Below are 23813 nucleotides of genomic sequence, written 5' to 3'. Positions count from 1 at the left end.
TTTTGAAAAACAATATATATATATATATATATATATATATATATATATATATGTATATATATATATATATATAATTTTTACTTTAAAAATATTCTTTTGTGCGAGATCGTGCGTATTTGCTTGTTTTCCGCACAGAACCAGTACGCGGTAAGTGTGAAATACCACATTCAGTATTCCCAACGTAACACACATAACAATTTCCCTCTTCTTACCGCTTAAGCTCGACATTCATTTTACTGCTTTAGGCTTTTAACATATTATTTTTAGAGACGTTTAACATAGTAATAATTATAAATTGGAAACTTACCACTGCAATTTCACCTAAATTGCAATGTTAATTATTGTTTTTAGATATTTGCAAAAATTAAGTAAAGTCTACTACTCCACTAAACTTATTGCATTCCTGATACAAGTAACATTGAGGAAGACGTGAAAAAATCAACGAGATTCCAGATGCCGATGTTATTACTGCAATATGTTATATAAATAATATTGTTCAAATATTAAAATGAAAAATAAATCATAACATAACCTTACCGTTTGTTTTAAGTTCGCATTTATAGACTGGGGGAAAAAAAAAAGACAGACGTATATCACGGCCTGTTGGAGTATAATAAACACAGAAAACATTTTATACCAACAATGTTGAAGAAAGATATTTTGGTTTTCCGAAGTTGCCGTCATTAAACAGAAACCAAGATGGAGATTTCATTGCAACTAATTAGAAATTCGTCTTTCAGGTATGTAATAAACGATTTTCGCACAAAATAATGTACGATACACGAGCGGTATGTTTGTTTTCATGTTCTCGAAAATTAAGAAAGCTCAACTACGTTTCGCTTTTTCAATCTTTTCCTCGACCATGAAAACATCAACATATCGCTCTTGTAACGTATATTACTATTTCATATAGTAGAAGGACGTGTTTTACACATACCAATTTTCATTGTTGTACAAGATACAGTAATGGAAGGAAAAAATGTTGAATATTTCCGAACATTTTACGTCTGTAAGCTGTACCTAACTCCTTAAATTGACTGAGCATATTGGGAATTCAATCAATGGCTTTCCCAAAACACGGTGTGAAATGTTTCACACAAAACAATTTTTTCTCGGCAAGGAAGGAAAAACGAGCAACATTGTATTAAATTGAAATATCCCAAAGACTATCCCCCTGAATTTAATGACACTACTTATGGTTCACTGTGTATATACAGTAGGGTTGGTAAATTGTGATAATTTCTTTTGAGAATTTATTACAATTTTACTGATCCAGAGAAAAACCGGTTTTGTGCAGAAACTTGTCCACGAACATTCCCTTAATAGGTTGATGCAAAAAACCGATCTTCCTCTCGCTCAGTAAAATTGTACTAAATTCTCATAAAGAACTGTCACAATATTACTAACCTTTACCCTATATGAAACTCTCTTTTTACATTTTGTCAACGTCTGCAGTATCGATAGGCTGTATTGTCTTCAGTGTTTCATTTATAAGCACTGTGTTTCGTTCGGTTAGGTGCTGTTCTGATATTTACAACGCCTCTATCCCATACAATTTGATTTTACTGTTTCCCGGAACAGTTTCCTGAATACTAACGAATTTGTAATGTGTGCCATGATTGGCAACGCCTTCCCTTCCACATTGGACGTGGAGCTGACCTCACGTGTTTTGGTTGCTAGGTAACCAGTCTGCTGCTGGAAGCTGAGCGGCGCAAACTCAGCGTGCTCCAGAGAGAACTCCAGGTGGCGCTGGCAGAGGGCGGCTCCATCAAAGCCAAGGAGCACCAGAAGCAGGAGCTCATCATTGCCATCTCGTGAGTACACCACGAACTACTTCCACCTACACTTACTTGTCACTGCAAAACTGAACTAACGACCGATTTCAGCAATGTGCGTCAGATTTTGAAGAATAATAATATTATAAATTATTATTCACTCAAAAATATACATTAAATTACAATAGATCCCGAAGAGTATAGTACATGTTAGGGAGTTAGTTGCAAATATTTACGAAGACTACAGAATAGCCTATATCAATGAATTTCTCTTAAGGGTGTATGTACGTGAACGACGACAAATATTATTAGAAAATGCAGGCTCTAAATTTCTAAAAGAAAGAAGAAAATGAACTCACAATTGGACAAAAATTTACAAGGTACCACAACGAGACTTATTAGAATTTAAATATCTGATAAAATTATAAAGAAAGGTTACTAATAATATTTTCAAACCAGTTTTATCGAAGTATGAAAAAAAAAAACAAAACAAAACAAAAAATTCTGCAGTACATCATTTAGTAACCATAATATTGTTATGATTTCTCTGACATTTTTAATATTTTTCCTGCATGTAATAAACACTTCTTTCTGAAAAGTAGACTACTTTCAGACATGTAGAGTTGTTTATTTTAATACAATTAATTTTTTATTTGTCCTATACAAAATATATTAACATTTACATGACGTTTTGTGACATAATTTTTCTATTTTCAAAGAAATGGGCATCATTTTAGTCTACCTTTTGCATAAATGCATGTTAAATCAGTGTACAAAATTTCATAATTCCATCTCTGATGGTTGTGGATTTATGAAATAATATGTGTGAAAATTTTCAAATTTTGGAAAATTTAACTTAAAGTAAAAAGTGAATTCTAAAAAATATTATTAGTAACTTTTTTATATTTTATCAGATATTTAAGTTCTAATAAGTCTTGTTGTGGTACCTTGTAATTTTTGTCCATTGTGAGTTCATTTCCTTATAAAATTAAGGATATTTAGAGCCTGCATTTTCTGATAATATTTGTGGTCGTTCACGTACATATACCCTTAAGGGGAGAGGATGGTATTTTTTTTAACTTTTTTCCTATTTAGTGCAAAATATTAATTTTTTGTATGTAGAGAGTTCATAGCTGTGGCAACTGAACCAAATAAAAATATTTTGAAAAAAAAAAAAAATTATTTGGGGGGCCAAATTTGAAAAAAAAAATGTACCCAATGCAGGATTGTAATAAAACCGATATATCTTAACCGTTTTTAAAGATAGATTCAAACATTTTTTGCAATGTATTTGCAAAAGCATGTTCTACAAACTGTCTGTAACAGAATTTTGATATTAGTCCTTACGATTGTAAAATAAACAATTAAAATTTAATAACAATTTTCTGATTACCTTTCTTGCAAACAAACGGACGTATTTTTAAAATGAAATAAATTAACAAAATTCTGTTACAGGGAAAGGTTTCCTAATAGTCTAAAGAATGTGTGTTCTAAATTTCGTGCATGTATCTTTAATAGTTCAGAAATTATATCCATTTTTGTCTGGAAATGCAGCAAAAAAATGAAGTTACTGGAAACCGATAAAAGCGGGCATGTAATTTAAAAATCCATAACGCATGAAGTTTAAAAGTGGCGACTCAACATCCGGTAAGGACACAAATACCCACAAAATGTTATCCTATGCATTCCACACATATCACACAGTATTTTAAAGAATGTTTTTTTTTAATTTACTCATTTTTCTCCAAAAAATACCATCCTCTCCCCTTAAAAAAACAAAACAAAATGTTGTGAAGACAAAATATGTAAGCATGTAGTAATTATTAATTATAACCAGTAAAGAATAAAGAAAAAAAATGCAACAAGAACAAAGTAGAACTATTTCGTAATCATTAATTGTAATATTTAGTTAAGAGCAAAAATAAAATAACACAATGTAGTGAAAAGAAAATAGAACCATTCAGTAATTAATTATAATCGAACACCTGAATTGACAGACATTCTAAGTCCATTGAAGTAAATTTTTCATGAAAGCAAGGCTTGCCATATAAGATAATTGAAATGAATATTTTTATAATTGAAATACACAGGCTTAGAATCGTACTTGGGGTATTTTTTACAGGACGGTAGCCTATGCACAAAAAAAAATATATCAGGGAAAAAGTCAAATTCGGTAAATTTTGAACTTGGGATGTTTGGAAATTCGGGTCTTCAATCAGTAGAGAGCAAAAGTAAAAATAAAACAATATGCAGTAGAATCAAATTAAGGACAATTTAGTAATTATTATTAATTATAATTAGTAAATACAAAAAAGCAAAATGCAGTCAAAACAAAACAGAATTATTTAGTAATCATTATATAAAATTAATAAAGAATTAAAGTAAAACAAAACCAGTAAAAGCAAACTAGAACCATTTAGTAATTATTTGTTATAATATTAGGGAAGATTAAAAATAAAAAATTGTAAAGCTCTTCTATAAAAATCTATTATTCAATCCTTAAATCTATGAATATTCAGTTTACAAATATCAGGAAATTTTTGTAACACAATATTATACTTTCTAGTAACCATAATAACACCTATGATTTTATACAAATGTTCTATAACATGTAAAGGGGAGGGAAAAATTTTGTCTTTTGTTATAAAAGTGATGCTGTATCTTATAAATAAGTTGATTTTGTGAAAGAAAATAAGTAAATTAATTTTATATAATATTGCATAAGCTCAAATACATTCAAGCCCGAGAAGTCAAGTTTAGTTGTATAATCCATAGCTGAGTTCATGATAATGAAACATCAAATTTTTAAAAAATGTGACTGACAAATGATATCAATAGTTAGAAAAACAGCATGTAGATGCACCTTAAAATATGTAATTTATGCCAATATACGAGTTACAGCGTAATAAAAATACTACGTTTAAGAAAAAATAACAATAATTTTGTATTACAAACCCAAAAAAATTAAACAAAATAGCCTCTTAGAGTTATAGTCAGTATGTAGTTGGGTTTTTCGTTATTTTACGACGCTGTATCAACATCTAGGTTATTTAGCGTCTGAATGATATGAAGGTGATAATTCCGGTGAAATGAGTCCGGGGTCCAGGACCGAAAGTTACCCAGCATTTCCTCGTATTGGGTTGAGGGAAAACCCCGGAAAAAACCTCAACCAGGTAACTTACCCCGACCGGGATTCGAACCCGGGCCACCTGATTTGGCGGCCAGACGCGCTAACCGTTACTCCACAGGTGTGGACAGTATGTAGGTATGCTGCAAAAATATGTAATTTACAATAAGAAACTACGTGAAAGTGAAATAATACATTAAAACATTATGTGGGGGGGGGGCCTAAAAATCAGTTTCTATTATTTGTGGATAAAAATGCTTAAGTCCATTTCTTTAAGCCTTAACATTTGGCTGGAAATTATTTCTCAAGCAAAGCCATTGGTTGGATAGTGTTTAATGGAACCAGACTTAATTTATTTAAAAGGAAATTGTTAAGTCTGCAAATATTCAAAATATTCAAAGCTCATTTTCTACAAAACTAAGAAAGTGGACTTTGACATTTTTTGCATTAAAGCCTCCAAAATAAACTTGTCTCCATTAATTGTATGGAGCACTATTGACTAGGCGTCGTAATAGGCACGTGCTCTAGATAACATTTTGCACATATGTACGTGAGTTTTTATGTTTTTTTTCCATAGCAATTTTGTTTAGATAAAAACCTACATTTTCACTTGTTAATCATCTGGTTATATACTTATTTAGTAAGAAACCGTTTTTATAAAATAACAACTAAATTTCTTTAAAGACTACATTAATCATTCCTCTAAATTGGTGAAGATTTTTATTTGTGGAAATGAAGGTAGAGTCATTTGTATTATATAAACATCACAAGAGCCTTAATATTATTGAACAAATCATTAACCATAATGGACAAAAGGAAGGGCCCAAGTACTGAGCCTTGAGGTACACCAAATTTGAATTGTTTAGTTTAAAGGATTTTTTAGAGCTTAGAAATATTTTCTTTACTCTATTATTTACTACAGAAATTTATAAAGCGTTAAATTTGTGTTTTTTTGTATCCATGGCAACAGTGTTGTTCTGTTTGCAGTCGCATCCAAGCCCAACACGATCATCTGGAGAAGGAATATCGCCAACATGCCATCGGAGTGCTTCGTTGTTCCAAGAACCGTGGATCCGGCAAGGTGAGTACTTTACGCCACATTTATTATAGTACTTGCTTTAAACTGATCTACATTTCTATACGTACAAACGAACAGTTCGATCAAAGTGAGGTACTCCTCGACGTGTCTCAGAAGAGGAGATTGAATAAATTAGAGTGGAATTTCAGAGAAGTCTTCAAAAATCAATTCGCCATGCATCCCGGGAGTTCAATGTACCGATTTCAACTATGTATGGAGTGCTTCATAAGCAAATTCGTTTGTATCCCTACAAGGTGCAAATTATTCAACAATTAAAACCAGATGACAGGCCACGATGACAGAGATTCGCTATTGAAATGCTGGAACTTATTGACAGAGACCCTCAATTTCTTGGAAACTTCTTGTTTTCAGACAAGGCAACGTTTTATGTGTCAGGATTTATCAATCAGCACAATGTAAGAATGTGCAGAAGCTATAACATAACCAGACATCGGATTCTAGGGCAAATGCCTATTTTGTTTCTTTAGGAGAAAAGTAAAAATAATTATTAATATTTGTGTTTCATGGAAATTGAAAGGTATTCAAAGAGTTTTATAGTGCCCTAAAATGCCCTAAAACGGTTATTAGAGCCTAATTTGTTAATATTAGCCTAAAAATGCCTAACTCACTGTAAAGTTTCGCATTTTACTCTTACTTTTTATAATTTACACATGCATTCACTGCGAAATTTAAGGCATTTAAAAAGTGGAAAGTTTGCTTCACACCGGCCATGAAACCATTGATAAAGGAAACAAAATGTTTTGAATCTCACGACACTCGCAATAGATTTCACCGAATTTAACATGTTCGGAGGCATAAATGCCGACAAAGAACCAACCTTAGTTTTGAAGCAGGCAACAATCACAACATGTGCTGCTACCGATTCAGAGATATACTATACTATAAAAATGACTGTTTTCGGTCTGAAACCGATTAGCTGTACTGCCCTTCAGAGTGTCATAAAATCACAATTTCTGGTGGTGTACTGTGCAGATAATTATAATAAAGTCTGAACATGGAACTGAATTTCAATAACTTAAAATGAGTAATCTTGATATCAATAATCATCATTTCATTAGTTTCAATATATTAAATTTGTTCAGCTCTGTTTATAAATATAATATAGTATTCTTTTTTAATGTTTAAACATACTTTTTTGTGCGTATTTTAGTGTATAACTAAAATTTCAGTGAAAGAAATAAGTATGATACCTTGATGTGCCTAAAATGCCTATTTTCATTAAAATAGAGCCTAATTTTACAAATTTTGAGTTTATTTTAGGCGCCTAAAACTGCAATTTTTAGTGCCTAAAAATCCGATGTCTAAACATAACCTAAATAATATAAGCAAGATAAACGATAGAAAATGTTTAATTAAGGATGATTAAATAAACATTAATCATTTAAAAGGTACAAAATATTGAAAGTACAATTTTGGCAAACAAAGAAACAAATGCTAGGGAGGTGATAAAAATTGTAGGATAAGCGATCATGATTGTTGAAACACGCCGTTCCGTACCGTTTTGTTAGTCAGTAGTAGTATGACGTAGTGAAAGTGTAATAGTTATTACTTACTTACTTACTTACTTACTTACTTACTTACTTACTTACTGGCTTTTAAGAAACCCGGAGGTTCATTGCCGCCCTCACATAAGCCCCACCATTGGTCCCTATCCTGAGATAGATTAATCCATTCTCTATCATCATATTCCACCTCTCTCAAATCCATTTTAATATTATCTCCCATCTACGTCTCGGCCTCCGCAAAGGTCTTTTTCCCTCCGGCCTCCCAATTAACACTCTATGTGCATTTCTGGATTCGCCCATACGTGCTACATGCCCTGCCCATCTCAAACGTCTGGATTTAATGTTCCTAATTATGTAAGGTGAAGAATACAATGCGTGCAGTTTTGTGTTGTGTAACTTTCTCTATTCTCCTGTAACTTCATCTTGGCCCCAAATATTTTCCTAAGGACCTTATTCTCAAACACCTTTAATCTCTGTTCCTCTCTCAAAGTGAGAGTCCAAGTTTCACAACCATACAGAACAACCGGTAATATAACTGTTTTATAAATTCTAACTTTCAGATTTTTTGACAACAGACTAGATGATAAAAGCTTCTCAACCGAATAATAAAAGGCATTTCCCATATTTATTCTGTGTTTAATTTCCTCCCGAGTGTCATTTATATTTGTTACTATGTAATAGTTATTACTAATTTGTATTAATTTTAGTTTCTTTCTCCGCTGCTATAAATTGCCCTATAAGTTTTCTATACGTCCTAGCATTTTTAGAAGAGATTTACCTCGTAATCTGATATTAATATAAAAGATATTTGATACTGTGTAATATTATTGGCATCCCCTGTAACGTGACATAATTAATTCTCACGAATATGGCACAGCGCATGACCAATTAGTAGGCAAGCTTGGGAATTAAGTCTAATCCGCTTAAAAACGCCAGTCGATGAGGCAGGCACAACGAAGCTTGATGTGAATTATTGATGTCTGTGTGTCCAGCTCAGTGGGACAGGTGACCTGTTGTGTGGGTTATAAGATATCCAGGTTAAATCATGCACATGGTGCCGCGACCTGTTGAGGGGATGACCTAGAAACGGCGGAACTCGGTCGGGGTGTTGCATAATCACAATACAAGTGATGGCATAACAATTAACATATCACCTGTGTACCGACTCCGTGAACTGAGATATGGCTAAGTTGGTAATCATGATATATTAACTAATAAACAGTGTATAGTTTTTATACGATACTTATGCAGAGTGTCGGCAGAAAACGTTACTAACAAACCATGCATAAGCGATGGATGTATAAACAGTCTGTAACTATACATTGGAATTGCTTTGCAGTAGTTATATACACGAAACTCCTTGTTTAAGCGTGGTATGTATAGAAAAAATGGCCGCCCCTCTAACAGCTGTTCGTATCGACTGTCATTTTATGATGATGGTTGCCTTGTAACCACAGAAGAACAAACCAAAGAGCATAGAATAATTAGAATAATATTTGTGTAGCTGTACTCTTTGACAAAAATATAGCATAGTAATGTATGTATGTATGTATGTATGTATGTATGTATGTATGTATGTATGTATGTGAGTCATTCCACGTCAAATCGCACAAAATTATACAAATTTTGACCTTCATATTTCTGATTGCGTTTATATTTTTTTTACCAACTCTATGGGTTTAATAAACCTACAACTGTGTTTTTATTTCCTCCTAAGTCCACATGTTTTTTAAATATTGCATGCTAAAATTCGTTAAAAATGTCGCACAATGCAACATTTAAAGGGTCATATTTCTGAGGATATTGATGTTAATTTGTTTTTTTTAAATGCATTTAAAACTTAAAGTACTGACTTGCAAAAAAAATTATAATTTTTTAATAAAAGTAATTGTATTACTTTTATCAGTTTTCAACATAACTTTTGTGGAAAGGCGATTGTATTATTATCAGTTTCTTCTTGCGAGAGGCGATTCGTTTATGTTTGTTTTATTAGTTTTAAACACGATAGGTTTTTGTTCATAACAGAAGACCCGCAGTACTAGGAGAAATAAACAGACATTGTTGAAATGAGTTCAAGCGAGAATTCAGATATTGAAAATGTTGCAAATTCTGCAATTGAACGCTTAGTACCATCGAAATCGTGCGTAAAATATACTAATAATATTTATGTTTGAAATAAATAAAATCCATTTAATTTAATTTAATCTCTGGTTTTCATTACGTAACCAGTTACATAATAGCAGTATCATTACCTAATTAGTTGAGTAATACAAGTATCATTAATCAACTAGTTGCGTAATAGAAGTATCATTACCTAACTAGTTGCGTAATATAAGTACCATTACCTAACTAGTTGCATAATAGAAGTATAAGTGCGCCATCGGTCCCTATCCTGAGCAGGATTAATCCATCTGTACCATCATATCCTACCTTCTTCAAATCCATTTTAATATTATCCTCCCATCCACGACTCGGCCTCCCTAAAGGTCTTTTTCCCTCCGCCCTCCCAACTGACACTCTATATGCATTTCTGGATTCGCCCATACGTGCTATATGCCCTGCCCATCTCAAACGTCTCGATTTAATTTTCCTAATTATGTTAGGTGAAGAATACAATGTGTACAGTTCTGTGTCGTGTAACTTTCTCCATTCTCCTGTAACTTCATCCCTCTTAGCCCCAAATATTTTCGTAAGCACCTTATTCTCAAACACCCTTAACCTATGTTCCTCTCTCAAAGTGATAGTCCAAGTTTCACAACCATACAGAACAACCGGTAATATAACTGTTTTAAAAATTCTAACTTCCAGCTATTTTGAGAGTAGACTGGATGACAAAAACTTCTCAACCGAATAATAATAGGCATTTCCCATATTTATTCTGCATTTAATTTCCTCCCGAGTGTAATTTATATTTGTTACTGTTGCTCCCAGTTATTTGAATTTTTCCGCCTCTTCGAAGGATAAATCTCCAATTTTATAGTTCCATTTCGTACAATATTCTGGTCATGAATAATAATAATAATAATAATAATAATAATAATAATAATAATAATAATAATAATAATAATAATAATAATAAAGTTAAAACAAAATCTAGTTAGGACAATACCTGTAGCGTATATTATATTATCAAGTACGTCTATATATTGCATCTGTCGTGTACAGCCCTTTACAACTAAAAGGAAAATTTTGAATGTACTTTTTCATAATAAGTCGTAAGGCAAAAGAAGTAGATGTAGATAATCGCGCTGAATACGTCGAAATGTCCATAAGAAAAAAAAGAGAATATTATGAATCTTGGGTCGTTGTTTCCTTTAACATCAACAGGGCAGCAGCTACGTAATCGAGACGCCGTTCTCGCCCGGCCACTTCTCTGACTCACGCGTTGCACGGGTGAGTCTAATCAATTGACGAAGGCGTTACGAGAGGTTTATTTTTGAAGTCGCATGTGTATAGGTTGGCATACATTAATTTTTGGTTATACAACGTTGTTTATTTGTGGCTAAAATGTGACTAACAGAACAAATATAATCATTGTCGTCTCTCTTCGAAAGGATACATTTTGAACGGGTTACATAACTGCTTGTCTATGTTAGGATAAAATTCACAAACTTTTAGGGAAAAGAAGGAAAGTTTACTTGAAGTAAGTAAAGAGATAGTTTTGGAAGTAAATCCCGAAAAGACAAAATATCGAAATGGAAATATGAAAATTAAAAATTTATCTCTTGAAGAGGTGGAAAAATTTAAATATCTTGGAGTAATAGTAACTAAGAAATATAAATGACATTCGAGAGGAAATTAAACGCAAAATAAATATGGGAATGGCTTTCTACACCTCTTCAAAAGATAAATTTCCCATTTTTATTTCCATTTCGTAAAATATTCTCGTCACGAGACATAATCATATACTTTGTCTTTTCGGGATTTACTCCCAAACCTAAAAAATAATAGCTTTCTTAAGCTTTCCATAATACTTGTAAATCATCTACGAAAATTAGCTCCACCATGTAATTTTCCCATCTGCAAACATAATTTTTTAACATTATTTTATTAATGATTACCTTATGTTTGACATAATTAGTAGATAACTGCTGATTCGAGTACCTTGATTCTCCTGTAATTCTCACTTTAGAAATGCTCTGTTAGCCTCTCGTTTTGTCATCTCAGCGATTGTGTTGGTTTAAGTCCTTCTTGCTGGTTGCGTCGTTGTACAACTCCTTCTTATTGACTGAGCATTCGAGGCCTGTTTGATTCAGTTCGTAACAGAATACACAGATGTCGCTATTCTAGATATGGAGTTGTTTATTTATTCGCATGTCAACTGTTCACTTCACTTGTGTTTTTCCCTTTATAACTCCGTAATGCGATCAAAACTTCAAACCTAGAAAACATAAATTGCGGGCTCTGTTGACATCTCATCTCTAGGCGAAAGGTCGTTAACCCTTCGCAACGTGTGCGAGAGTGGGAGGGGTTGTACAGCGACCTGATGTAATATCTGAATTGTACGAATTTATACTCAGCCCTGTCGACAGTAAGTATGAACTATCGTTGAAGGCAGGTCACTTAAAACACGTGAGGGCATAGTTTATAGGGAGATGAATTTTAGGGAATGGTAATATAAGGGGTGCTAAAGGGTGTGGGAGGGGGGATTGGGTATGTGAGGTGGTTGCCTAACTAGGAGGGGAATAAAACGACGCCCAAGCACCGTTGGAACTTCGATCGGGCGCCGCTAACACCGCCTAGCGACAGAACGTGGAAAACAATATATATTCGAAAGGGGAGTGTGTGTGTGGTGAGAACCTGGACTGCGAAATCTTAGCACGGGATTTCGTCGTGTTACGTTTCGATCTGACGGGCCGATCGCGACATCAATAACACGGTTTTCCGTATTAAAAGATCGTATTTCCCCTGTACCAGCTGTCCGTCATTCCCATGTCGATAGACTCCGAACGTGGTATATTTCTTACGACTGCAAAACGTGTGTGTGTAGCTGTGTGACTTGTGAATTTTTTAGCGGCCTGTGTTTTTTTATTTATTTATTTTTCTTGAAACAGTTTTATTTTCATTCGAGTTTGTAGAGAGAAGAGACGAAGATAAAATCGTTGCCAAGTTTGTTTTATAAGTTTTTGAAACTTGATGTGACCTGTCTTACAAAAGGGTTTAGTAGTAGGGGGTGTAGCAAGTGTGGTGGTAGTGGTTTGCACAAACAATAGGGGATAAGAAGAGGGGTTGGTGGTGGAAATGTGAACCAGTAGTGGGTGGAGGGGTGTGTTCCATCCCTCCATCCTCGCATCCCCATCAATTAAGTTAGTAAAAAAATTATTTGACAGTGTTTCAGACCTGGAAATCTGATTGAGACTAGGTGCATATCACACGTATTGTTTTTACATACTAGAATCACAGCTGTTTCTCCTTCAATAGCGCTTGGAAACCAATCATAAGCTTCAATTTATCCAACGTGTGGTTCCACGGAGTTGGTGCTTTGCCCCTCCGACCGGACAGCCGTTCTGGCGGCAAGTCCGGGGGGCTACGCCCCCGTCCGGATACTCAGCTAGCCCGGCTAGCTGAGCCTGTTCCTAACATACCCGACATGCTAACTGGTGGCGAAACAAATAATCAACATAACACAGAAATTGAACAAGCTATAGCTCTTTCAAATAAAGACGAAACGGACGACTTTCTGAGGAAGAAGAGGAGAAATCAGGCGGGCATTAAAAGTAACGGAGCCGTGTTCCACGTTTCGGACATTAATTGCGTCACCCGACCCCCTATCGGTGTACATAAAGTAGGCCCCCTTAGAAACTACCCCATACCCGTTAGTCCCCCTGTAGTTCCACCAGCAAAACCTAGGCCCCCCGAAAGAACCACTAGTGAATTATCAATCCTCGATAACAGAAAGCTAGCAACATCTTCTGTAACTCCGGAGTCTGTGTCGGAAAAGTCAGGGAAAAGTCCGGCAGAAACACCTATCTGGAGAACCAAAGCATCATTGACTCCTCCGGTAACTCCAGACTCGAACCTCAGTTCTCCAGAAGAAAGTGTAGTGTCAAGTGCTCAATCCGTGTCCAAACAAGTAGCTTCTGCCCCGGTAGCTTCAGACTTCAAACAGGTGACAACACCGGCTACAGAAGAAAGAAGAATCAGGGACGTCCACCCAAGGTCATTTTCATCGCCATCTCCAAGGAGCTCACAGCTAAGTTTACACTTGTCCTCCATTAGCGGGAGGGAGTCGAGAAGTCACTCCCCAGCTCCTCCAATTCCGCCACTGCCTCCAAATAAAACTTCCCTCCAGAACTTAGTTCTTCCAGAAGAAAAAGAAAACAGAAGAGGATCTTCGCCAGTGCAGGCGATACACTCTCCACAGTCTTGCCAATACTTCCTACCGATACAGAAGTCGCCTCTGAAAGAGACAGTCGGTAGAAAATCTCCATTACCAGATTCCATTGTTACTGGCAAGAAATCTCCACTTCCAGATTATCTCACAACTGGCAAGAAATCTCCATTGTCCGAATTCATTCCCACTGGGAAGAAATCTCCATTACCAGATTTTCTTTCAACTGGTAAAAAATCTCCGTTACCAGACTTCCTTTCAACTGGCAAAAAGTCTCCACTACCAGATTTCCTTTCAACTGGAAAAAAATCTCCATTACCAGACCATATAACTACTGGAAGGAAATCTCCTTTGCCGGAATTCATTACCAAGAATTTTCTCCGTAAGTCTTCTAGCAGGAGCAGCATCCCTGAGGTCCACGAACAGGCTCCTTCTCCGTCAAAACACCAACCGAAGAAGGAGTGTCACTGCTCTGAATTCAAGAAACAGCCTCAAACGCCGGGAAGACCCAAGAGCGTAGCATTTGCTATCGACAGCGACGAGGGTCGCATACCTCCTCCTCCTCCACCTCCAAGAAGCGTCGCAAAACCAACACCACCTCCAGGGATCTCAAAGGCGACCAGCTGCCCAGGGATAATATATTCTCCCAGGAAAGATATTCTTATTGTAAAGCAGCCCCTTGCAATAATCAAGCCCTCACCGTCGCCAGTTCAAAGCATCGGCATTAAAAGTACTCCGAGTGGACAGATTGTCATAACAGGAGGAGGTAGCATCGAGGCAGAGGTTGTCAACGTCGTCACAGCTGGCGGAGAAGTCTTGAGCGTAGTCTGTGAGAAGCAAGGAGGAGGCAGTGAAATTTGTGGAGGTTGCGTCAAATCAAACAGCAACTTTTGCGTGATAGAAGGTAACGTCAGTAGACCAGGAGTGGTATCAGATTTCAACTCTTCGTTGGCGTCTCTAGTCTCCGCCAGCGGGAGGAGGTCTTCGGTCTCGTCAGTGGGTGGGTCTTCTTTGGCATCTCTCGTTGTTGGGAGTTGCTGCGGGGGGTCAGAGTTCGAAGGTCTGATTATTGGTGACGATATCGTTGTGATGGGTGCGAGTGGTGGTGCAGGCGCAGGTGCTAAGGGTGCGTCTGGGGGTAGTGAGGCCGAGAGTTGTGGAGGTGGGGCTTGCAGGAAGATTCTGTCAGGAAGACATCACCATCAGCAACAGGCACCGACGGCAGGGCAGGCCTCGAAGCCACAACCACAGCAGCAGCAGTTCCAGCAGCCCAAAGGCGGAGGGGGCCCTGGACCCGGACCGGGGGGAGGTGGAGGAACACAGGTGAGGGAGGGTAGCATGAAATATTTGCTAACTTGTCGAATAATATTGATTATAGAGCACGGACTTCACGTGTATAAATTTGCAGCGAAAGGCCTACAAATATGCAAACAATGCTTGCAACTGAACACGCATGTCGTCAACTTTTTTATCGTTGTATTTCTTGTCATCATCTTAGCTGAATTTTAATGATACGGTTTAAGTCAACTTGGAGCTAATTTTTAATGATCTCAAAGCAATTTTGTACCAATTATGCATTTTAAAGTAATTATTCAACTAATTTTTAATGTTTTGAGTAATTTTCAAATTAATTTTCTATGATTTTAAAGTAATTTTGTAGCTAATTTTTAACGATTTTAAAATAATCCTTTATCTAATATTTCATTGTATTAAAGCAATTTTGTTGCTAATTTTTAGTGATTTTAAAGCAGTTTTATAGCAATTAATTATTTCAAAGCATTTTTCCAGCTATTTTAATGTTCTGAGTAATTTTCAAACCCATTTTCTATGATTTTAAAGTAATTTTGTAGCTAATTTTTAATGATTTTAAAATATTCCTTTATCTAATATTTCATTGTATTAAAGCAATTTTGTTGCTAATTTTTAGTGATTTTAAAGCAGTTTTATAGCAATTATTTATTTCAAAGCATTTTTCTAGCTAGTTTAATGTTCTGAGTAATTTTCAAACCCATTTTCTATGATTTTAAAGTAATTTTGTAGCTAATTTTTAACGATTTCTAAATAATCTTGTATCTAATATCTAATTATATTAAAGCAATTTTGTAGCTCATTTTTAATGATTTTGAAACAATTTTACAGCAATTATGTATTTTAAAACAGTTTTCCAGCAATTTTTTTTATGTATTAAGTAATTTTCTAACTAATTTTCAACGATTTTAAAGTAATTGTAGCTAATTTTTAATGATTTTTAAATAATCCTGTATCTGATATTTAATTGTATTAAATCATAATTTTTAATGATTTTAAAGCAATTTTATAGCAATCATGCATTTTAAAACAATTTTTGAGCTAGTTTTTAATGTTATTTAATTATATTACAGTAAAGCAATTTTGTAGCTAATTTTTAATGATTTCAAAACAATTTTACAGCAATTATGTATTTTAAAACAATTTTTCAGCATTTTTTAATGTTTTAAGTAATTTTCTAACTAATTTTCAATGATTTTAAAGTAATTGTAGCTAATTTTGAATGATTTTTAAATAATCGTGTATCTGATATTTAATTGTATTAAATCACAATTTTTAATGATTTTAAAGCAATTTTATAGCAATCATGCATTTTAAAACAATTTTTGAGCTAGTTTTTAATGTTTTGTGTAATTTTTTAAGTAATTTTCAACGATTTTAAACCATTTATAGCTCATTTTTAACGATTTATAAATAATCCTGTATCTAATATTTAATTGTATTAAAGCAGTTTTGTAGATAATTTTTAATGATTTTGAAGTAATTTTGAAATTAATTTTTATTGTATTAATGTAATTTTCTAAATAATGACTTTAATGTAATATTGTAGTTAATTTCCAATTATTTTAAAGCAGTATTGTAGCTATTTTAATTTTCTTAAAGTACTTCTGTAAATAATTTCCAAAGACTTTCAGCAGTTTCTTCTCTGATTTTTAAAAATTGTACCAACACTTTGTAGCCCATTTTTAGTGACTAGGTAATTTTTAATGATATTAAAGGAATTTTATAGCAAGTATATTTATTTTAAAGCAATTTTCCAGCTAGCTTTTAACGTTTTAATTAATTTTTTCTCTAATTTTCAACGATTTTAAAGCAATTTTGTAGCTAATTTTTAACGATTTCAAAATAATCGTTTATCTAATATTTAATTCTATTAAAGCAGTTTCATTCCTAATTTTTAATGATTTTATAATAAGTTTTACTATTTTAAAGTAATGTTGTAACTAGTGGTTTTAAAGTAATATTGTGGCTATTTTGCAATTATTTCAAAGCAATATTGTAGCAAATTTTCACTGATCTAAAAGTAAATTTGTAACTGATTTCTAAAGATTTATAGTAATTTTGTAGTTAATGTTTAATTATTTAAATGAACTGTTATAGCTAATTTTAACTAGGCCTATTTTAAAGTAATCTTGTAACTAATTATAAATTGTTTTAAAATAATTTTGTGGGTAATTTATAAAGATTTTCATATATATATTTTTTTTTTATTTTAAAGTCATTTCGTAACTTATGTGTAACGATTTTAAATTAATTGAGTATGTCACTTGAAATTATTTTAGAGTAACTTTGCAGCTAATCATTACTCATTTTAAAGTAATTTTGATGGTAACGTTTAATTATTTTAAACCACATTTTACAGGAAATTGTATATAATTTAAAACTACTTTGTACAGAATTGTAAATAACTTTTCAAACTAATTTGATAGGGAATTTTCAGCAACTTCTTAAAGCTATTTGGAAGTAAATTTAAACCTTTTAAAAAGCAATTTTTGCACGTAAATCGTACTGATTTTGTAAGTAGTTTTGTAAGCATTTTAAATTAATTTAATATAAATTTGCATATAATTTTGAATTAATTTAAAAGTAATTTTGTATGCGATCTTCGATAATATTAAATTAGTCTCATAAAAAATAATGATTTTAAAACAAATGTTGCAGGTAATATTAAACCATTTTAAAGAAATTTTGTAGGTATTTTTTTTATTTAGTTCAAATTGTAGTTTTGAAGCTAATTCTATATTTTTTCAAAGTAATTTTCTAGTTAATTATCGGTGACTTTCAATGTAAAGGAATTTCATTGACTTTTGAAATGAATTTTAACTACGTTTAAGCAATTTAAAAGTAAGTAGGTAATTTTAAATTATTTTAAGAGGAATTTTGTAGGTAATTTGAGGTTATAGCTAATTTTCAACTATTATGAAAATAATTATTTTTAGTGATTTTCAGTTATTTTAAAAGAGAATTCATAACTAGTTATTAATTATGTTAATAATAATTTTATGGCTAGTTTTCAGTGAGGTTAATAGTAAGTTTGTAGCTAATTATTTTGAAGTATTTTAAAACTAATTTTGTAGATGATTTTTAATGATTTATTAAATAATTTTTCAGTGGTTTGGAACTAATTTTGCACGTAATTTACAGTGATTTAAAAGTAATATTCTGGGTAATTGTAAAAGATTTTAATGCCATTTTGTGGGTAATATTGTTGACGGCTTGATCATTTTGTGGGTAATCTTCACAATTTTTAACGTAACTGTAATGCGAATTCTTAACAAATTCAACACTCTTTCACGAATACTCATACAAGTTTAGATCATTTTAAATATTTCCAATCATTTTGTTGTCATTTATAAGCAATTATCACACTATGAAAATGTGGACCCTAATATGTTAAAATCATCTTCAAACTCATAACAATCATTTTTCTTCTACATATTAGATCTACGAGCCCTTTGTGGTCTTCTTTCTGGGTTTCTTGACCTCCCAAAAATCTGTATCTCTTTGTCAGCATTTGGGTCCCGGTATCTAGGCCTATATTAGAACAAGTTCTCTCTGCTTACGTGGAAATATCCTTGACGTTATGTTTGCAAGTACAAATACAACTAATTCTACTGCAAATTGTAATAATAACTAAAGTGTATATTAATAGCGACAGTTATCTTTGCTGTATTTACTTTGCACGAATGAATCTTTCTTGCAGTGCGAGATTTTAAAAGCGATAAAAATCTATCCCAATGATGGGCACTATATTCCCGCGCGGTTAATGTATGGATTATTACGTAAGTCTCCAAACTTACGTAATTTCTCAGCCAAGATGCTGGCAATCTTTGAATTCAGATACGTCTGCGAACATTTTTATTTTCTAAAACGAATCTGATGAAAAATAGTGCGCGTACATGTCTAACACCCTATCATCTCGTATTGTTTTACTTTTATGCAGTAATAGTATTCATCCCAATATAGACAGACTTGTCCAGACCAAACAGTATAGGCGATCTAGAGCTTATGTCATTATTTATGAGTGCTAAGCCATAGTGACGATATGAATGCTTATATTACGTATTTGACTTGATTTGAAATGTTTAATGTAATGGCATGCCGCATTAGTTTTGTACATCCCTAAGCGGAAGACAAGCCAAGTTAATATAATGTAGACACTTCCGAAATATTGTGAACTGGATCACATTTACGATCTTCTTTTCGTTTTAGTCTATATTAATATTTTTTCTATATTGATTTGTCCAATTTCCTTTTTTATATCGATTTTCCCTATCTTCTTCCTCTTTTCGCAAAACTTCCTTTTCATATCTTGATTTTTTCCTACCTTACCTTTTTTCTTTTGCATTATATCTCTTCTTCTTACTTTATCCTGATTTGTCTTATCTTTTATCTCTTTTGAATTGTTTCTTCCTTTTCTTGGATTTCTCCTATCTTTCTGTCTTTTGGATTGTTCTCTCTCTTCCTTATTTATTTCGATTTTTCCTACCTTCTTCCTCTTTTGAGTTGTTTCTAATCTTCTGGTTTTTCCTATCTTATTTTTCTTTTTGATTGTTTTCTATCTCCTATTCTTTGATTTTCCTATTTTCTTCCTCTTTTGGGTTGTTTCCTGTGATCTTTCATTTCTTTGATTTTTCCTATCCTTTTTCTCTTTTGGGTTGTTGTATTTTTCCTTTCTTTATCTTGAGTTTTTCCTATTTTCCGCCTCTTTCGGATAACTTCCTGTCGTCTTTCTTCTATTTATTTTTTCTATCTTCTTCTTCTGTGGATAGTTTCCGTTTTGTTTCTTGATTTTTCCATTTTATTAATCTTTTGGACTGTTTTCTATCTTCTTACTCCATCTTGATTTTTCTATTTTTTTCTCTTCTACATTCTTTCCTCTCTTCTTCCATTCCTTTCATTTTTCCATCTTCTTCCTGTTTTGATTTTCCTTCTTTCCACTTTTCTTTTTATTCTTTGATTTTCCTATCTTCTTTCTCTTTTGCATTATTTCTATCTACTTTCTTTTCTTTGATTTTTGATTTTCCTATCTTCTTTCTCTTTTCCATTGATTCTATCTACTTTCTTTTCTTTGATTTTCCTAGCTTCTTTCTCTTTTCCATTGTTTCTATCTATTTTCCTTTCTTTTATTTTCCTATCTTCTTTCTCTTTTCCATTGTTTCTATCTACTTTCTTTTCTTTGATTTTCTTATCTTCTTTCTCTTTTCCATTGTTTCTATCTACTTTCTTTTCTTTGATTTTCTTATCTTCTTTCTCTTTTGCATTGTTTCTATCTACTTTCTTTTCTTTGATTTTCCTATCTTCTTTCTTTTCTTTGATTTTCATATCTTCTTTCTCTTTTCCATTGTTTCTATCTATTTTCCTTTCTTTTATTTTCCTATCTTCTTTCTCTTTACCATTGTTTCTATCTACTTTCTTTTCTTTGATTTTTCTATCTTCTTTCTCTTTTACATTCCTTGTATCTATTTTCTTTTCTTTGATTTTCCTATCTTCTTTCTCTTTTGCATTGTTTGTCTACTTTCTTTTCTTTGATTTTTCTATCTTTTCCCCCTTTTGTATTGTTTCTATCTTCTTTTCTTTCATTTTCCATCCCTTTTTTTCTTTTCTCTGACTTTTCTGTACTGCCTTCGTTATTGAATTTTTTCCTATCGCCTTTCTGTACTTTGATTTTCCCGTGTTCTTCCACTTCCGGTTTCCTTCCTACCTGATTTTTTTATATTTTTTCCCTTTCTTCTCCTCATTAGTGTTCTTTCCTATCTGCTTTATTTCCTTTGATTCTTTCTACTTTTTCCTCTTTTGGATTATTTTCTATCTTCGTACTTTTCTCTGATTTTTCCTAGCCCCTTCTTCTTCTTTTGAATTGTTTCCCACCTTTTTCCTTTTCTTTGATTTCCCTGTCGTATTTCTCTTTTAGATCAGTTTCTATTTTCTTCTTTTTTTCCCTTGATTTTTTCTATTTTCTTCCTCTTTTTGACTGCTTTCATCTTCTTTCTTTCTTCCTCATCCTGTCTTCTTTCTTTTTCCGGTTTCTTTTCAGTTTATGTGTACATCAACGTGTTTTTTTTTTCCTTTCTCTTAACTTTTCCTATGTTTTTCCTTTCTTATACCTTTTATAAATTCAAACGTATTTTGTTATCTTATTTTTTATTATTAGTTTATGTATATTCACTTATTTCTTCATTGTGATCCACTTCTTACATCCCTTCCATATTTCTTTCTCCGCCGCTCCTCTCTACTTCCATTCCTTGTTCATTAGGCTTTACTGTCGCCAACTAGTTTTCATGTAAGCTGAATCTATGCTCTGTCGCAGAGGAAAGCAAGTGGCGTTCTATCTCTAAATATAGAACACAATTACACAGGAGACGGTGCGCCGTTTATCTGCGAAACGCGCTTGGTGATAACATCGTGAAATGAGTGAGTGGAGCTCGTATTCCAATTCGAGGCACGATACAATAGCCCCTCCTGAGGTCACAATGCAGCGCAGCTTTCAGCGTTCACTGATCCTTCCAGTCTCGACAACCACGTATGGCACATACGTGCAGGCGCTCCGTTTGTCGACGACTTACTTCAAGGGTCTTGGATCGTTATTCTAGCGACTAGTGGAACCAGTGTTGCCAAATATTTGTAATTACTGAAATGCAGTGCAATTTTTATCAGTCCCTACGAATTTTTGTAAGTGCCATATCATAATTCCATAGATTTTTAAAGAACGAAAATGTTTTTAAGTATGATTAATAGTAATAATAACAACAGTAATAATAATAATAATAATTACTTACGGGCTTTTAAGGAACCAGGAGGTTCATTGCCGCCCTCACATAAGCCCGCCATCGGTCCCTATCCTGTGCCGATTAATCCAGTCTCTATCATCATATCCCACCTCTCTCAAATCAATTTTAACATTATCTTCCCATCCACGTCTCGGCCTCCCCAAAGGTCTTTTTCCCTCCGGCCTCCCAACTAACACTCTATATGCATTTCTGGATTCGCCCATACGTGCTACATGCCCTGCTCATCTCAAACGTCTGGATTTAATGTTCCTAATTATGTCAGGTGAAAATTCAAATACCTTCGAGCAACAGTAACAAATATAAATGATACTCGGGAGGAAATTAAACGCAGAATAAATATGGGAAATGCCTGTTATTATTCGGTTGAGAAGCTCTTATCATCCAGTCTGCTGTCCAAAAATCTGAAAGTTAGAATTTATAAAACAGTTATATTACCGGTTCTTCTGTATGGTTGTGAAACTTGGACTCTCACTCTGAGAGAGGAACATAGGTTAAGGGTGTTTGAGAATAAGGTGCTTAGGAAAATATTTGGGGCTAAGCGGGATGAAGCTACAGGAGAATGGAGAAAGTTACACAACGCAGAACTGCACGCATTGTATTCTTCACCTGACATAATTAGGAACTTAAAATCCAGACGTTTAAGATGGGCAGGGCATGTAGCACGTATGGGCGAATCCAGAAATGCATATAGAGTGTTAGTTGAGAGACCGGAGGGAAAAAGACCATTAGGGAGGCCGAGACGTAGATGGGAGGATAATATTAAAATGGATTTGAGGGAGGTGGGGTGTGATGATAGAGATTGGATTAATCTTGCACAGGATAGGGACCGATGGCGGGCTTATGTGAGGGCGGCAATGAAACTTCGGGTTCCTTAAAAGCCATTTGTAAGTAAGTAAGTAAGTAATTATGTCAGGTGAAGAATACAATGCGTGCAGTTCAGCGTTGTGTAACTTTCTTCATTCTCCTGTAACTTATCCCTCTTAGCCCCAAATATTTTCCGAAGCATCTTATTCTCAAACATTCTTAACCTATGTTCCTCTCTCAAAGTGAGAGTCCAAGTTTCACAACCATAAATAACAACCGGTAATATAACTGTTTTATAAATTCTAACTTTCAGATATTTTGACAGCAGACTGGATGATAAAAGCTTCTCAACCGAATAATAACAGGCATTTCCCATATTTATTCTGTGTTTAATTTCCTCCCGAATATCATTTATATTTGTTACTGTTGCGCCCAGGTATTTGAATTTTTCCACCTCTTCAAAAGATAAATTTCCAATTTTTATATTTCAATTTCGTACAATATTCTCGTCTTTTCGGGATTTACTTCAAACCTATCATCTTCTTATTTGGTGCATATTAAATTATTTCATTTATGTATGAGTTTTGAATAATAGTTCAAGAAAATAAACTATAAACAGTAATATCATTCACAACATGATAAAGGAGCGAACTCCATCTTATTATCTGGTGCATATTAAATGGTTTCATTTGTGTATGTCTTTTGATTAATAGTTGTAGGAAATAAACTACAAGCAATAGGGGAGTAGTGGGTACAGTGAGACACATAATATTAAGACATATGTATGCAAGTGATAATTCAAGTATTTTTAAAATCAAGTGCTATAGAAATATACATTAAAACTTGGAGTACAATAATACATAAACAAATATGTTAATAGATAAAGGACATAATATACAATACGTGTTTGCCAAAAAAATGCAAATGTCTCACTGTTCGATTCAGGAGGGTACAGTGAGACACCAGTGTTTATTAACGGACATTGAAATGATTTACATTTCTTTCAAAAGAAAGGAAAGCTTGCTGTCTCTTTATCTTGCCATGTTCTGTAGACTTATTTAGAATCATTTTGA

The 23813-nt window shown here is 33.5% G+C and overlaps 1 protein-coding gene across 1 annotated transcript in view; it reads left to right on the top strand.

Moving 5' to 3' along the window:
- Window positions 1–23813, top strand: part of LOC138698894 (uncharacterized) — a 721865-nt gene that overhangs the window by 570233 nt on the left and 127819 nt on the right. Inside the window, exons 3-4 of the mRNA XM_069825087.1 lie at window positions 1681–1814; window positions 5890–5983. Of these exons, the coding sequence (XP_069681188.1) occupies window positions 1681–1814; window positions 5890–5983 (228 nt within the window). The remainder of the gene's footprint in view (window positions 1–1680; window positions 1815–5889; window positions 5984–23813) is intronic.

Source organism: Periplaneta americana, chromosome 4 (assembly GCF_040183065.1).
Source record: "Periplaneta americana isolate PAMFEO1 chromosome 4, P.americana_PAMFEO1_priV1, whole genome shotgun sequence".
NCBI lineage: Eukaryota > Metazoa > Arthropoda > Insecta > Blattodea > Blattidae > Periplaneta > Periplaneta americana.
The sequence above is the reverse complement of the archived record's forward strand: the minus strand, read 5'-3'. Positions and strand labels throughout refer to the sequence as shown.